This window comes from Mauremys reevesii, linkage group 27, assembly GCF_016161935.1.
Source record: "Mauremys reevesii isolate NIE-2019 linkage group 27, ASM1616193v1, whole genome shotgun sequence".
Lineage (NCBI taxonomy): Eukaryota > Metazoa > Chordata > Testudines > Geoemydidae > Mauremys > Mauremys reevesii.
Window position 1 is genome coordinate 5,103,713 of NC_052649.1, and position 16,976 is coordinate 5,120,688.

General features: G+C 49.8%; 1 protein-coding gene across 1 annotated transcript in view; it reads right to left on the reverse strand.

Moving 5' to 3' along the window:
- NPEPPS (aminopeptidase puromycin sensitive) overlaps positions 1 to 3,411 on the reverse strand; it is a 55,761-nt gene extending 52,350 nt beyond the window's left edge. Inside the window, exon 1 of the mRNA XM_039516747.1 lies at positions 3,121 to 3,411. Coding sequence (XP_039372681.1) covers positions 3,121 to 3,243 — 123 coding nt within the window. The 5' untranslated portion in view covers positions 3,244 to 3,411. The remainder of the gene's footprint in view (positions 1 to 3,120) is intronic.
- Positions 3,412 to 16,976: the final 13,565 nt, after the last annotated feature.

The window sequence follows — 16,976 nt, forward strand, 5'->3', positions numbered from 1 at the left end:
ATACAGAATTTCAATATTTCTTCCTCATGATGCAAATTTACTCATCATTGGTCATCTTCCTGCCAAGTCACAAGATTTACTATCATTCATAGCCTTTCACCCACTCCCAATCCCAAGCTCCATAGACACCACGAACTTGTCTGGTGAAGCAGTCTTCTCCCCCCTATACTTATATTTAACAACCTTATTACTCACATAGGATTACATTTACAGGCAGGTTTTAACTCCCCTTTATGACAAAGGATTTTGGGATGGGTGTGTTTCAAACAAGGTATTTACAATCTTCCTCAAATATTTTTCATTCTCTTTTCATTCAAACTGTGCCAGTTTGAAAGAAAGCCCAGCAAGAACCTAACAAATGTGCATCATTTTCAAACTAATTTCAGAGGGAAAAGCCTGAGCATGGTAAAGATTTTGCCTTTCAGAAAAAGTGAGAAATTCAGTGTTTTGGGTTGTTTACACATTTTTACTGGTAGCGTAGCTTCTTGTTTCACTGACATGTCTGCTCTGTATGATACTGAGGCCCACAGTCCCTTCCAACCTGGTGTTAACCAAGGGGAAAAAGAAGAATTTGTAATGTTATACATAAAGGCTTCCAACCAGATAATTCCAAGCCACTTCAGAGACTGAATGCATACAATACCATTCAAATGCAGCACCTTTTGGATTGGAATACTGACTGGGGCAAACCCTGACACATAAGAACGGCCATATGGGGTCAGATCAATGGTCCCTCTAGCCCATTATCCTGTCTTCCAACAGTGGCCAATGCCAGATGCTCCAAAGGGAATAAATAGAACAGGGCAATCATCAACTGACCCATCCCATCATCCAGTCCCAGCATCTGGCAAATCAGAGGCTTAAAGACAACCAGAACATGCAGTTGCATTCCTGACCATCCTGGCTAAAAGCCATTGATGGACCTATCCTCCAGGAACTTATCTAATTCTTTTTTTAATCCAGTTATACTTTTGGCCTTCACAACATCCCCTGGCAATGAGTTCCACAGCTTGACTGTGCATTGTGTGAAGAATTTTCATGTTTAAAACAAATGTTGTCTATTAATTTCATTGGGTGACCCTAGGTTCTTACATTAGGTGAAGCAGTAAATAACACTTCCTTATTCAATTTCTCCACACCATTCATTATTTCATAGACCTCTATTATATCCCATCTCAGCTGTCTCTTTTTCAAGCCAATATCCCCACTCTTTTTAATCTCTCCTCACATGGAAGCTGTTCCATACCCTTAATCATTTCTGTTGCCCTTCTCTGCACCTTTTCCAGTTCTAATACATCTTTTTTGACATGAGGCAACCAGAACTGCATGTACTATTCAAGAAGTGGGCACACAATGGATTTATATAATGGCATTATATTTACTGTCTTATCTATCCTTTTCCTAATGGTTTCTAATGTTAGCTTTTTTTTTTTTTTATTCCCACAGCACACTGAGCAGACCATTTCAGAGAACTATCCACAGTGACTCCAAAATCTCTTTCTTGAGTGGTAATAACTACCTTAGATCCCATCATGCTGTATGTATACCTGGGATTACATTTTCCTATACGTAGGGGGAGGGATAGCTCAGTCGTTTGAGCATTGGCCTGCTAAACCCAGGGTTGTGAGTTCAATCCTTGAGGGCGCCACTTAGGAGCAAAATCAGTACTTGGTCCTGCTAGTGAAGGCAGGGGGCTAGACTCGATGACCTTTCAGGGTCCCTTCTAGTTCTAGAAGATAGGTATATCTCCATATATTATTACTCTGCATTTATCAACACTGAATTTCATCTGCCATTTTGTTGCCCAGTCACCCAGTTTTGTAAGATCCCTTTGTAACTCTTGGCAGCCTGCTTTGGACTTAACTATCTTGAGTAATTTTGTATCATCTGCAAACTTTGCCAACTCACAGTTTACCTCTTTCTCCAGATCATTTATGAATATGTTGAACAGCATGGGTGTACAGATCAGATCCTTGGGGTACACCGCTATTTACCTCTCTCCATTGTGAAAACTGACCATTTATCCCTACCCTTTGTTTTCTGTCTTTTAATCAGTTACTGATGCATGAGAGAACTTTCTCTCTTATCACAACTGCTTAACTTGCTTAAGAGCCTTTGGTGAGGGACCTGGTCAAAGGCTTTCTGAAACTCCAAGTGTGTGATATCCACTGGATCTCCCTTGTCCACATGTTTGTTGACCCACCTCAAAGAATTCTAACCGATTGGTGGGGGATGATTTCCCTTTACAAAAGCTGTGTTGACTCTTCCCCAACAAATCATGTTCTTTACTACAGTTTCAGAGTAGCAGCCGTGTTAGTCTGTATCCGCAAAAAGAACAGGACGACTTGTGGCACCTTAGAGACTAACAAATTTATTGTAATAAGCTTTCGTGGGCTTTGGCTACATCGGATGAAGTGAGCTGTAGCCCATGAAAACTTATGCTACAATAAATTTGTTAGTCTCTAAGGTGCCACAAGTACTCCTATTCTCTTTACTACAGTGTCAACCCATTTGCCTAGTACTGGCACTACTACCTACCACTGGATGTTGGATTCTTCGGATCTGAAAGGAAACACTGGGGAGAAATGTGGAAGCAGACAGGGAAATATACAAGAAATGCAGGGGAGTGGGCGAGCAAGAGCAAATGGCAGGGAACAGACCCTCCCAACACAGAACCCCAAAGGGGAAAACTAAAGGCTGACCTTCAGACACTGCCCCTAAGGTGCCCCCCCCGGGGGAGAGCGTCCCCCCTCTCAGCCTCCCCCCCCCCACGATCCCCCACCGGGAAGAGCATCCCCCCACGATCCCCCACCGGGGAAGAGCATCCCCCCACGATCCCCCCCCACGATCCCCCACCGTGGAGAGTGCCCCCCCCCCCAGAGACCCCAAGGTCCCTCAGGCGTAAGGACCGGGTTAGGGCGGGGCCACAGCGCGTGTTCACCCCGCCCCCTCACCCAATGCCCAGCCCTCCCCGCCCCGTACCCGGCCTCCTGTCTCTGTCTGGGCCTGGCACCTGCACGGCCCCCGCCCCACCGGGTCCCGACAACGCAGCCCACGGCCGCACCCGCCCCCCTTCTCCCCTCAGCCCGGCCCCTCCCGGCCCTGCCCGGCCCGCCGTACCTGCACGGCCGCCTCCAGCTTGCCCTCGAAGGTGAAGTCGATGAGGTCGGGCTTGAGGCAGAGCCCGTAGTTGAGCGGGGACACCTCGGCCGGCAGCCGCTCGAAGGGCCGCTTCTCCGGCATGGCGGGGCGAGGGGGCGGAGGCCTGAGGCAGCGGGGACCCACCGAGCGCGCCGCGCTCCGCGCCCGGCCAGCGAGCGACACACACACACACACACACACACGGAGGGAAGGACGGCTCGGCCCGGCGCGCTCCCGACACAGGAGTGAGTACGGTCGCGTGAGGGGGGCGGGGCCGAGAGAGAGGAGAGGGCAGGGGCGGGTTGGACGTTGCGTGCGCGGGGGGACGGCGCCACGCACCGCGGCGAGAGGGCGCACGCAACGGCGTGACGAGGCCCGGCGGAAGGGCGCGCGCGCGCCGTTGGAAACCGCCGCTCCGAACGAGAGAGCGAGCGCGCGCGCGCGCGCGTTTGCGTCAGAAGCGCGCCCGCTTCCAGGCGCCTTCTCGCGCCCCGCCTGAAGAAGGCGGGGCCGTGCGCGTGCGCGTGCAGAGAAGGGGAGGGGGGGGGAGCCTAGGTGTGGCGGGGAGGGGATACAATCCCCACCCCCGAAGTGGGGCAGAGGTTTCCATGTCTAGAACCTGCAGCGCCCCCCCCTTCCTAGAGCCAACCCACCCGCCCCCCTCCCTCCAGAGCTGAGCGCCTCCCTGGGTCACGCCTTGGCCACTGCAGCATCTTCTGGGGCGTGTGTCCCCCTTCCCAGCCCCCACCCTTCCAACAGCGTCAGCCCGGCCCCTGGGGGCTGTGAACCCGCCTTTACATCCACTGGGCTGTTAAAGAAAATGATACATTTGGGGTTTTTCTTATTTTTCTTTTGATTTGTGAATGGGACACGTTTCCCTGTGTTTTTCCACAACAGGAGCGCCACCTGTCCACCTGTTTTCCCAGGATTGGGTTCCCCCACCCTTTTTTTGGTGGTAGCTGTCCCGGGCAATCTGTTAAGGTGCGTTGTACGCGTGGCTAGCTGTCCAGTTTTATGGGCTCAGGAAAATCCCAGGTTTTGTACCTAAAAGGTGGCAACCCTCTTCCACAACCATAATGAGAGCCAAGCAGCTCATGAAATAACAGGACTCCAGGAGCTGGGGCTTTGAGGAAAAAAACACCAGTTGAGGTTAACCAGTGCTGAACAGGAGGATAAGTGAATTTATTTTATTATTGGTGGTGGCTCAGTTTCATACAGCCCTTTTCTCTGCCCATTAAGCTGGGGCCTGCACTGAATCAAGGACCTCTGCTCAGCTGAAGGATGTGCAGGTCTCATAAACTAATCCCACCTCCATATCCTATCACTGGGGTTCCTTAGCTCACATTTAAGTGACAGAGGACATTCCATTCCACCCCGCATGTTAATTTCCACTGTTCCTGGCAGACTGGGGAGAGTAATTTTAGGTCCAATAAATAGAGCCCAGATGTCCTCCATGGGTACACCCAGTGTTAAACATTAACCTGATTAAAATCTCAAATGCCAAAAAACAAAATCTCTTTTTGAGTTCTATTTCCTCCTTTATTTTAAGAGGGAGCAAAATATCTTATGCAGGGAAAGTGTTTTGTTGTTAATTTTCTTCTATCCTTGGAAACCACAACTGGATTTTTCAGAAGGTTTTATTTTAGTTAAAAGTGATATCTCACTGTTTAAAATATAAGTTAGCACAGAGAGAAAGAGAGCATTAATTTGCTGAGACCCAGAGGAGTTTACAGCAGGAACTGGGGCATGGAAAAAGAACAGACCATCTTGAAGCATAATTCAAAAACAGCTGATGAGCATAGGTTTGTTTGGGATTTCTTTTTGGCTGCAAGGCCCTGAGGACAGGCAAGGAGACAGAAGAGAATGGCTGGAGGTGTGCATGGTATTTAATAAGTTCTCTATACCTGTTTAATAAGTTAAACAGGATTGCTTTTCCAGTCTCATGGTCCAGATGCCCAGAACTGAACATCTCAGATGGCCTCATGCATTTTCACGGCAGCCAGCCAGCCATAGTGCATTGTATCAGCTGTATGAAGGTTGCCTGTGCAGGGGCCATAATTGTGCAGCACCACCCATTAATGCCATTGTATAGAGGAGTCAAATTACCTTTGCCATCAGAAAACCCATTTTCTATGCAGCTGTTTCAATTCATGCTGGGCCAGATTTTGCACCTACTGAAACCAAGAGCAAAGCCACGTAGTTCAGGATCAGGCCCAGTGTGCTAAAACTTGAGATACAAGTTGTCAATGCAGGTGGCTGGGGAGGAAAGGGGGGGTTGTTTGTTTTTAATTAATTAGTTAATTGTCATTAAGTAAATTCAGTGCTGGTGAAAGGTACCAGCGGGAGCCTTGGTTACTGGACTCCTGTATCCCAAACAGGAACAGCACGGGCAGCAGCAGTACACGTTTTCCCAGCCTGACATTATTCCTAGATTAATTAATTATTATTAGTTATATCAGCATAGTGCTCAGAGGCCCAGTCAGAATCAGGGCCCCATTGTGCTGGGTGCTGTACAAACACATTGGAAAAGACAGCGTCTTGACCCAACTCTTGTGGTGAAAGCATCAGTTTGTCTCCATGGCCCATTCACTCCTTGGCTGCTTTTCTGAGTCCTGGTCTTCATTACACAGTTAGGTCAATGCAAGGCAGCTATGCAAGGCAGCTTATGCTGACTTAACTATGGAAGTGTCTACACTAAAATTTCACTCCCACCGATTTAACTGGCCCGCTACACCAGGAGCAGGCGTAGAGTCAATGTTGATGTAGTTAGGTCGATGCAGTGTCAGTATAGACACTGCATTGCTTACATTGTTACTGGCTTTCAGAAGCCATCCCACAATGCCTCACACTGACAGTACAGTCGGTACACATGCTCCTGGTGAGGACACGCACTGCCGACGCAAGGACTGTAGCGTGGACACTCAAAAGTGATTACATTATGCTGCGGCTGTTTGCCAATGTAATTGAGGTCGGCATCATTTCATAGTGTCGACGTGCCCTGAGCCTGCCAGAAAGGGGGTGGATGATTCGAGTCAATGATTTTGGAAATACTGACCCCTGTCTACCGGAAACTGATCTGTTATCACCAAGCTCATTGTACATAGGGCAGGGAATAGCCTACAGACAATGACTGGCAGCAACTACCATGCTGTACTGAATAAGAACTGGTTTCAGAGGGGTAGCCATGTTTGTATAGGCCAAAACAGTGAGGAGTCCTTGTGGCACCTTAGAAGTGGGTTTTAGCCCACAAAAGCTTATGCTCAAATATATTTGTTAGTCTCTAAGGTGCCACAAGGACTCCTCGTTGTTTTTGCTGAATAAGAACTGATGACCAAAGGTATAAGGCTCCATATCCTATTACCCATCCTCTTAGGGTGACCAGACAGCAAGTGTGAAAAATTGGGACGGGGGTGGGGGGTAATAGGATCTTATATAAGAAAAAGACCCAAAAATCAGGACTGTCCCTATAAAATCGGGACATCTGGTCACCCTACATCCCCTGAACCACTTGCTCGTATTAGTAGGCAGACAGCGAGAACCAGAATAACCCATTACAGATACACCACTTGTTTCTGGGTGCTATTGGAAGGGCAGCCCAAAGCAGGAGCCTAATGAATGAGCTTAGGCATAACGAAGATCTAGGTAACTATGCAAAGGTTCCTAGCAGAGAGGACTGGCTGCAGAGAGATACCCGGATAGAGAGCCACCATCCTGTTGCTGTCCAGATCACCTTTGTTTTCAAATGTGTCATTACAATTCACATAAAAATATCTTCTAAATGGGTTCCTGCCTCAGACAGGGGCTGCCTAATGTTGTCAAAGGGTTTGAAGGAATAAACTTTGGTTTGGCACACAGTAAGGGCATTTGGGGACTAGATCTAAAGCCTGGAACGGGTCAGCTTCTTGTTCTGGTTTACATCCAGGGGTGTTCGTCCGTTTGAACAGTTTATTCCGGTCTCAAGTATCCCTTTGAAAGCGACTTATTTGCTAGCTATGTATTGATATTGCACTAATCACAGTGGTTTCTGAGTGACTACCAAAGGTTTGCTGAAAGGTAGGATAAACCCGCATAGACCGGCTGCACAGGAAGCAATTTATCTTCTCCAAATGGAAACAAATATTTGCAGACAGATTGCATTTGAATCTGGTTGCCAAAGTAGTTGCTTGGCTTGAGTTTGATAAAAGGGATGATAGATTCTTTCCATGGCTATGGTTCTCCCATAGGTACAGTATGAGATGGTCTTGGCTGTGTTGAACCGCTGGAAGAATCCTTCCACCCAGAAAACCTATGGAAACATCTCCACCCGCCGCCAATGTTGCTTCCCAATCAAATCAGCTGTGTGGTTCCAGAAGACAAATGTATAGCATTGTTTACAGTGTTGTTGTAGCTGTGTGTTGGTGCCAGGATTTGACAGGCAAGGAAGGTGAGGTCATATCGTTTATTGGACCAATTTCTGTTAGTGGAAGAGACAAGCTTTCGAGCTTCACAGAGCCCATCTTCAGGTCTGGGAAAGATAACCAGTCTCGCAGTTCAATACAAATTGGGACAGATTGTTAAGCATAAAGAGTTAACACATGTTGCAAGAAACCACTTAAAATGAAGCGGGCAGGTAACCCCTCTGCAGCTGTTGGACAAAGGCGGGATCGAGGATTAAATATCATCCTTGCATAAAAGACCTAAACTCCTCCACCGAAGTCAATGAGCTGTAATTGACCCAGAATCTCAGCAGCCACTGTTAGTTCATCATTTTATCTGGCGAACAAAAGAGATCAAGGGTTTTTTTGTTCCTCCTTCTGTTGTGAAAATGGGGCGCTTCAAGGCAACTGGCGAATGTTGCCTTGAAGGTATGGGAAAAGCAGCTCACAGTTGGAATCTCAGGTATTTTTACAGAAACACGCACAAGTTTGACATTTTTTCTTGGACGCAGTAACAGATGGGGAAATAACTCAATAGGCCCCTTTGTGAGTTGCCCTTGAGCACCAGTTGCCTCCAGCTGTTGCATTTAAAAACCTGTTTGCACTGATTCTCTCTCCACCCCTGCTTTCTCATGTATTTTAATGCCCCAGATGCAGTTAGATAAATATCAATCAAAATTAGTTATCATTATTCAGTCAGTCTGGGAAGAAAGCTGCCTGGCCCTTGGATCCGCAGATGGAATGGTGATCTGCATGCATTGTAGCTGCTCCTGTATAAAATCTCGCTGTTTGCCGCTGAAAGGCTATTTTGTAACTTCCTGCAGCAAACATTCCTCTGTGAGTTAGACTGGGAGGGATCTTCTGTATTGGCTAACTATGATTTCAGGACTCTGTCCTCTCTCTCTTACAATGGGATACAGCATGGTCCAGTGGAGAGGATGCTGGACCAGGAGACCGGGGTTTCATGGCTTTTCCATTGAATTTTTGTGTGATTTTGGGCAAGTCACTTCCATTCCATTTTCCCTCCCATCGTTTGTCTGTCTTATCTATTTAGACAGGGATCGGCAACCTTTGGCATGCAGCCCTCCAGGGTAAGCACCCCGGGGGGCCGGGCTGGTTTGTTTACTTGACGCATCCGCAGGTTCAGGCGATTGCAGCTCTCACTGGCCCCTCCAAGCCAGGGCCGGCTTTAGGCCAATTCACCTGATTCCCCAGAATCGGGCCCCGCGCCTTAGGCACCTTTTAAATTTTTTTTTTTAAACTTACCTGGCGGCGGTCCGGGGCTTCAGCAGCATTTCGGCAGTGGGGGGTCTGCTCCGGAGGTCTTCGACCGAAGCCCCAGACCGCTGCCGGGTATTCAAATCGGGCTCTGCCCTTCATAAAGCCAGCCCTACTCCAGGGCACTGGGGGCTGCGGGAAGTGGTGGCCAGCACATCCCTCAGCCCATGCCACTTCTCGCAGGCCCCATTGGCCTGGAGCGGCGAAGTGCAGCCAGTGGGAGCCATGATTGTCCGAACCTGCGGATGTGGCAGGTAAACAAACCGGCCTGGCCTGGCCTGCCAGGGTGCTTACCCTGGCGGGCTGCGGGCCAAAGGTTGCCAATCCCTGATTTAGACTGTAAACTCTTCAGAGCAGAGTCTGTCTCTAAGGTTATGTCTACACCACAGCTTATGTTGGCATAACATATGTCACTCAGAGGGGTGAGTAAATCAACCTGCCGAGTGACATAGTTACATCAACATAAGCCGGTGTGCACAGCGCTATGTCGGTGGGAGAGCTTCTCCCGCCAAAATACTGTAGCTACTGACGCTCACCGGGGTTGCAGTAGTGAAGCCAACCGGAGACCCCTCTCCTGGTATCTTAGAGCAGCTGCATTAGAGAACTTACAGCGGCACAGCTGCAGATGCATTCTCTAGTGTAGCTATGGCTTTACTCTGTGCCGGTACAGCACCTACCACGATGCAATTCAAATAATGAAATGCAATCGTAGTGACGGGCGTGGCTGTGCCTGCAGGAGCCGAAGTCAACAGCCAGCCCTGGGTCGTTTGCTCAGCTTTAGGACAGTTCAGACAATGAAGCCAAACCTGCAGTTTCAAGGGGGTCCCCGGATGCTATGTCAGAGACAGTTGAAATGCTAGAGCATGATGCCGGGGTAGGGGGAGGGAGCGGGAGCAGTGAACAATTGGAGGTGCAGCCTAATCTGCACCGTGCGGAGGAAGCTTGAGCCTTCTGGGGAATTGGGGTGTTTCTGCATTCATTGCAGCCCCAGCTGGGGCACGACCCCCATTCTTCTGTTTAACAAGGGCCCTCCAGCTTCTTTTCCATGGACCGTCTGCATGTCTGCACCGGATACATTTCCCGTTCCCGTCCATCAGCTGTAGCCAGTTACAGCCTAGCATAGTCGTTTGTTGCAGGGAGAAGGTTACACTGACTTTAAGGCTTTGCATCGGGAAGTCACTGTCAACCACTATGCAGGAGGGGTGGAGAACACCTCTTCCTCCAGCCCTGGGAGGACACAGCTACGATGTAGCCATGCCAAGTAGATGGCTGAGATAGCCTCCAGCAATCTCTGGGCTCCACGGTCATGAATGGCTTGTAACAGCAGCTCACAGGTGGTCAAACTGAGGGTCAGTTCGGGCCAGGTGATCTCACAGGATAGTTACCACGTCTGTTAGAGGCAATCTGTGAAGGCGGAGGATTTGTCAGCACTGGATAGATCCCACCCCACAATTCCCCACGTGTGGTTGTGTAACCCACTAATGAGTGTTACAGAGTCTTGGCTCTTTAGCTCAAGCTGCAGAAGTTCATGCTTTTACCTGTGGAAGTTCCTGGTTCAATCCCCAGGGTGTCGGCCAAGTTGGAGGCTGTCACAGTACCAGTGGTGAAGCTGCAGGGTTACAGGTGTTTTCATCTGCAGAGTTAGATGACTCATCCCCTCTGGTTCCCTAGCAGTTTGAGCACAGAACCAAAGAACGGGAACTCCAGGGTTCCAATCGCAGCTCTGACACCTTTTGTGCCTTAGTTTCCCCACACGTAAAATGGGGATAACATTGATATACCTTCATGCGGCATGTGGCTGGGAGGATTAATCAGCTCATATTTGTAAAGGATCTCGACAATGAAAATCATGTCAGCTCAGATTTTAAAATCTGCCTGGGGATTTAAGCACACAATTCCCATTTAAAGTAATAGGAGCCATGTGTCTAAACCCCTTAGGTATCTTAGAAAATCTCAGTCACTAAGCATCTTTCCTTCATTATTATAACAAGTATTATCTTATAGGAGCTGCAGCCATGAAACTGAAAGCAAAACCCTTGTGCCTTGTCTCTTTTGTTCAGCTACCACCAATTCACACCCTGTGAGGAAAACCTTCCTCCCACCCTAGTTGCTGCTTCTCCTCCTCTGGGGGAGCCTGTGCGCGTGCAGGTCAGAGAAGGGATTTCTGAGGTAGCCCTGAGAATGCCCAGCTCTGGGCAACTCCCTTGCTCTGTAAAGATTATGAGTTCAGCTCTTAATTATTCAGATTTAAACTAAACTTCTTACTTTCAACCCTCTCCTCTCCCCACTGTCGACCCTCCAAATCAACTGCATGGTTCTGTGCCCCCTTTCCCAGCCTGCTTTGCTCACACAGTCACTGGCACAGAACATACCATGGGCAGAGACAAGATGGGCTCCTGCCCAACAGTGCCCCCGGCACTACGCATTAGCCAGCTATTTGATATAGAAACATTTCCTCTCGGCCAAGATCAACAGTCCCCGAAGCAAACCCCAGAGCATGTCTGGGCAAGGAACGATCCTGCCGGCATGTGCGCTGAAATAAGAAACAGGACGGGAGGCGCGTTGATTCAGAGCTTCGCCAGGGCTCCCGGGAGGTCGCCGTTACGTCCTGGCTGGCCTTGCGGTGATTGTCACTGTTGGCGTATCCCTCCAGGGCTCCAGCAGGCCCCCGTTAATCCCTCAGTCTGTCATCAAAGAGCAACACAGCGTGTCGGGTCCAGACGTCACCGAAACTGATCGCAAGCTGCAGAACATCACAGCATGGCTGTTCTCAACTGATTCTCCCCATGCCGTTTTCCAGGCAAGGTCGGCCCATGGTGGAAACATTTCCTGGGAAAGGTCAATTTTGAAAGCGTACGCCGCTGAGCGGAAAGGACATAAGCTTGGCTATAAAAAATCATGAGATTTAATAAGAACAACAACAAAAAGCAGTTTGGATTCTTGTTATTCGCCTTCTGACTTTTCAGCCTTTCTAATACACTAGGGTCACATTTCCATGCTTTTATCTGCAACCGTGAGGACTAGCAACTTTTCATTCTTACGGATTCAGCTAACACCAGGAGCTGGGGCTTTAAGAAAAATACTAATTACCGTGAGACTTGAGATAAAATCGGGAGAGTTGGTGACACAGGGACAAATTTAAATACCCACCGCAAACTAAGATCCCTGCACAGCAGCGCCAGGCTAGCAGACTTACTACAGTCAGATCAGATGCACAAAACACAGGCAGGCTCTTGCCAAAGACAGGAGCATGTATCACAAACGGGACACTGTATCTGGGGTGACATGCGGCCATTTTCCCCCACCATGCTGGGCACCCACAATGAAGGCCTTATTTTAGAAGAGCTCAGTTCCCATGTAGGCACCTAACTATTCCAGCAGGTTTGCAAAAGGGTTCACCGCTTTGGGTACCGAGCTATTTAGAAAATCTTAACAGGAGCTGCTGGGGGTTGAGCACTTTGGAAAATCTGGCCTTTATTTCGGTGCCCAGATCAGAGTGTTTGATAACCCAGTCCCTATTGTGAGTGCTGAGCCCTTGAGAATCCAGCCAGTGGAGCATGCCGGAAACCCAAAGGGGATGGACTCGGTAATGAATGTGGCAGAAGGGAGGGACTGAAACTGTGAGACAAACCCAGCCAGCTTGCAAAGTGCTATGCAAACATGCCTCACCAAGCTCTTTAAAAGCAGGAGAAGTCCCACTAAACAGCCATGGAGAAAAACTCGGTATAACTTTGAGGGGAAAAGAAAGAGGCACCGGAAAATAGCCTCCTGACATGGAGCCTCCTGAACAGAAACGGTGTGAGAATGTAAAACAGGCACCTGGGCGAAATGCAATCGAAAAGTTGTAATTAACAGACAGAAACTGAGCCACTCACCCCTCTGTGAAATAGGTCTTATTACAGATAGGGAAGTTGGGGCCCAGAGTGATTGGTCCACGGCCACGCAGCAGCTCCGTGGAAGAGCTCAGAATAGAGTCAGGCGTCCTGACACCCACACCGGATGACACACTTTCCTCTCTAGCCCAGCAGCACTGTAAAGTCCTAGGCACAGATCTGTGATGCGCCAGGGGCACTTGTACAACTTGTCAAGCCAGCAAAGTGAAGGAGCCAGATCCTGAAGTGCTTTACTCAAGCAAAGCTCCCGTTGACTTCAGTGGGGGAATGTGCCTGAGTACAAACTGAGGGATCCAAAGTGCCCCTGCATCTGCTTCTAGGCAGGGCTTAATTTGTGCCAGGGCTTGCCAAGGCCGAGCCGTGGCACCTCTGGGCTGGGCAGTTCATAGCCCCGGCACCTCTGGGCTTGCTGCATCAGTTATGAATATACAAAAATTGCTTGAGCCTTGACACCTAATTGCTTGAGCCGGACCACCTCTTTCATTACAAATTAAGCATTGCTTCTAGGCCAGGGCTGGATCTAGTCTCACGGCCTCTGCACAGACAACAAAGCTGGAGCTCCCACTCCCTTGCCTGTGATGGTAACTGACTAAACCTGGAGGGAAAGTGAGGCGGGCAGGGCAGGAACAGACGCAGTGCTTTGATTTAGCACATCAGCCATTTGCCTCTGGGGACCTGGGCTCATACCAGAGGTTTCCAAGTGAAAATGAGTCAGAGAGTTTCTGTTTAGTCCCTGGTGGGATGAATAGGTGTCCATATGCAACGGGAGGGGTAGAGGGAAACAGCACCAGTGAGGAAAATAAATGACCACATGCTCTGTTGTGGAGTTTTTCATTTCATGCATCTCCACTCGGCACTCCTAACCCAGCAAGAGCAAATCTGCTAGCATGGGCCGGTGTTCTGAGAGGGACCGGCGTTGGCATTAGCACTGGCATTGCCATGCACAGAGAGGTTGCTAGTTAACTGAAAGGTCAGGGAAGTTGCTCACAGTTATTGCACACACACACAGAGAGAGGGAGACATTGACTATTATTGTACCAGTGCCAATGGGCTATTCTTAGGCCCCTATCTCTAAAAATAATTATTATTAATCTCTAATAATCGGTCCTCCTCCAACACAACAGGCTCAGAGCTAGAGCCGCAGGCTCTTGTGGAGCGCTGGCCTCCCTCTCTGTCCGTCCAGATGAGCTCTCTGGCAAGGAGCTTCTTCTGGTTCATGTATTCAGTGTGCCCATCATGCTCTCAAGTGCCTGCTACATTGCCAGCCACCGAAGGGAAGGCAGCCAGTTAGAGATGGCTAAAAGGGATGACCTAACGAGAACGTGCCAGCTCAACCAACAGCCAGGAAGCTTAGCATGGGTCAGGACAGATGACCTTCTCTCATGGTTCTGAGATCAGGACTGATTTGGAAAGAGCCCGCACGAGTTTGTGAAGTGAAGTACTGGCCAGGTGCTGCCTTTTGTGTTTCGGGGCTAGTCAGGGACTGAACAGCCTGGTAAGAGAGTTGCTTTAGAGTCTGGAAGAGACGCCCCTGCTTTTCAGAACTGCACTGGGGACAGGCAGAAAGATGGTATTGAAAGGAGCAACAAGAGCAATGCTGTTCCTGCTGCAATGGATGCCAAGAGTGGTAGGCTGTCCGGTACCTGTGGATATCTGGAGCCGTCGTAAAGTTTTGCAGAGCAGGTACAGCTAAGGCCCTGTGGTGTGTGTAAAGGAGAAGCCCAGAAGCCACAGAGAGCCTAGGGTTCATGGGAACTCTGGAACCCATGAAAAAAATAAAACCCATTGGAAGCGTAGAACCTATGAGAAATCAGAGTCATATGAGAAACCTAGAGTCTATTTGGAGACTAGAACCCACAAGAAACATGAGATACCTGGAACCCATAGGAAACCAGAAGCACACAAGAAGCCTAGAATCTACTAGAAATCTAGACTGAAGCATGAGGCATCTAGAACCCACACTTGGCACATCTGCACTTGTTTTCCCTAGTGCTGGGGTGATGCCGTCTTCCCTCCAGTGCATTGTCTCGGATTATTCCCACCTGCCCACACACTCTCCATTGTGATGTCTTGCGCTGCCCTTTCACATCTAGGGACAACACCTTTTCTAGAGCAAAGCGGAAACCATTAGCCTGATCATACTCTCACTTGCACTGGTCCAAACTGGGGTAACTCCGCTGACATCAACACACTCTTGCCCAGTGCCCTTTGCTTTTTTCCTCCCTTCTCTCTGCCCTCCCTGCTGCTTTCTCTGCGTAAGTGGATAATCAGCCATAAAGAATTTCCCCATTACAGACTCGTGAATGTCGTAAATCACCAACTGAGACTTGAACTGCAGCGAGTGAGCCAGAGAGCAGTGGTGGCAGCAGTCGACAGCTCCATTCCAGCAGCTCCAGTCCTCGGAGTGAGTCCAGCTCTGGACCCAGCTGAGGACCCGTGTCCTTCAGTCCAGTCCTGGGAGCCAGCCAGGAGCCAAACAGAACCTCCTGCACTGAACTCAGCAGCACTCCTGAGACTGGGACGCTGGGCTGGCACGCTGACTCCTTCTGCCTAGCGTTTGGAGCTGATGGCACAGGGAGGATTAACATTCGGAGCCAGCTTTGGCACGAGCAGCTCAGGATCCCAGGGGAGTTAACGTGGCCAAGAGGAGAGGCGTGTAGAACTAGAAGTCCTGGGCTGGATTCTCAGTGACTCCATTCCTGTGCTTGAGGCAGGGACAAGGGCAGCAGAGGGGGAGAAGGTAGCTTTAAGCAGCGCTCCCATACTCAGGCCCTGACTGCACCCTGGCATAAGGGGAGCTGTTCTAACTTATACTCCGATTTCCACAGCTCCCTATGGGCCCTGGGCAACAGAACCACCATAGCACACCATGGGCATGCCCCCGACTTACCCCCTACAGCGGGGGCTGGGGGCAAGGTTGGTGCAGAGAGATGGGTGGGGGGAGGCTCAGGGAGTTCTTTTTACCCTGTTTGCACTATCAGAGCAGCTTGAGGGGGCCTCCGAGGGTAAGTGAGAATCTGGCCCGCTGAGCAACAGGCAGCCTGGGTGAATAATCCTCCTTCCACACACCCTGCCGGTTACAGTTATGTGTCAACATCGCTGTCAATAGCCCGGTTCCAGCCAGGTCTCCCCGTTCCGCAGGGCCAGGGATCGTGTGTGTGGGAAGCAATGTCCCCTGTGGAACCCATGCCTAGAACTGCAGACACACCCTGCTGTAGCTGGCACGGCTCTGATCCCTGCCTGGGCGGAGTGCCAATGTGAGCGGACACCCTGTGCCGAAGGTGGCACACTGGGCTTTTCAGAACCAGGACCCAGCCTAGGCAATTCAAAATGTCATAGTTTTTTTCCCTTTCTAGCTTTTCTGCTCGGTGGTGGGGAGGGTCGAGAGAGCCAGGCCCCCAGCTTTGCCCATCCATTCTGCTCCACCCCCAAAGCAAGCTGCTTTCGGAAGGGTCTTATGTTTCCGAAACTGGTTCCCCGATGCCTAGTCAGGTCCCCTCCCTTGCTCGTAACATCTTATTCCTCCTCCAGCTGCCCCAGGACTTTCAGCAGCAGGCAGAGAGAACTTGTAGCAAGAGCAGCCAGAGCACATTCCAGGGCTGCTTCTCTTCCCTCCCTCAGAGCACACATTGCTGAGCTCTGCACGCTTGAGACGGAGTGAGGAAGGTAGAGCTGCTGGAGGAATGCCTGTGGCGTGAGGGATCCAGGCCAGGAAGGAAAATGACTTTGCATCTTTCCTCCCCTGCTTTGATACAAACTGGATCCCTAGCTATGAAATGCAGCCACTTCTGGGGTGGAGCCAGGGACAGCAATGGAGCTGATATGTAACACAGTGATGATAATAAGTTTATGAACACTGTGTGCGACCTAGTCAGTGATGGGAAGTTATTGCCTATTGGGGCTCCTCACAGGGTGGCTGGTTCTTTAACAGGAAACAGGTCTTAGCCCCGCCTGTAACATTGTTAATTCTCTTTCCCCAGGTGGGGAAAATCAAGATGGGTAATTGATACAATCAGGACTCTGGGATAAATAAAGGAGAGGCTTAAAGAAGGTGGCAGGGTAGTAAGGTGCCTGCAGGCTATCTTGAGCCACCAGGGGAGGACCAGAAGAATGGGTTTGCCTGGGATCTCTAAGCCATAGAGAAGACAACCCAGGGAGAATTTTGGATTCTCTCCTAGGTGGGGGAAGAAGGACTCCAGATAGGAATGCCTGAGGGTGATGCTTGCAGAGCCCCCAGACTAGCAGAAAA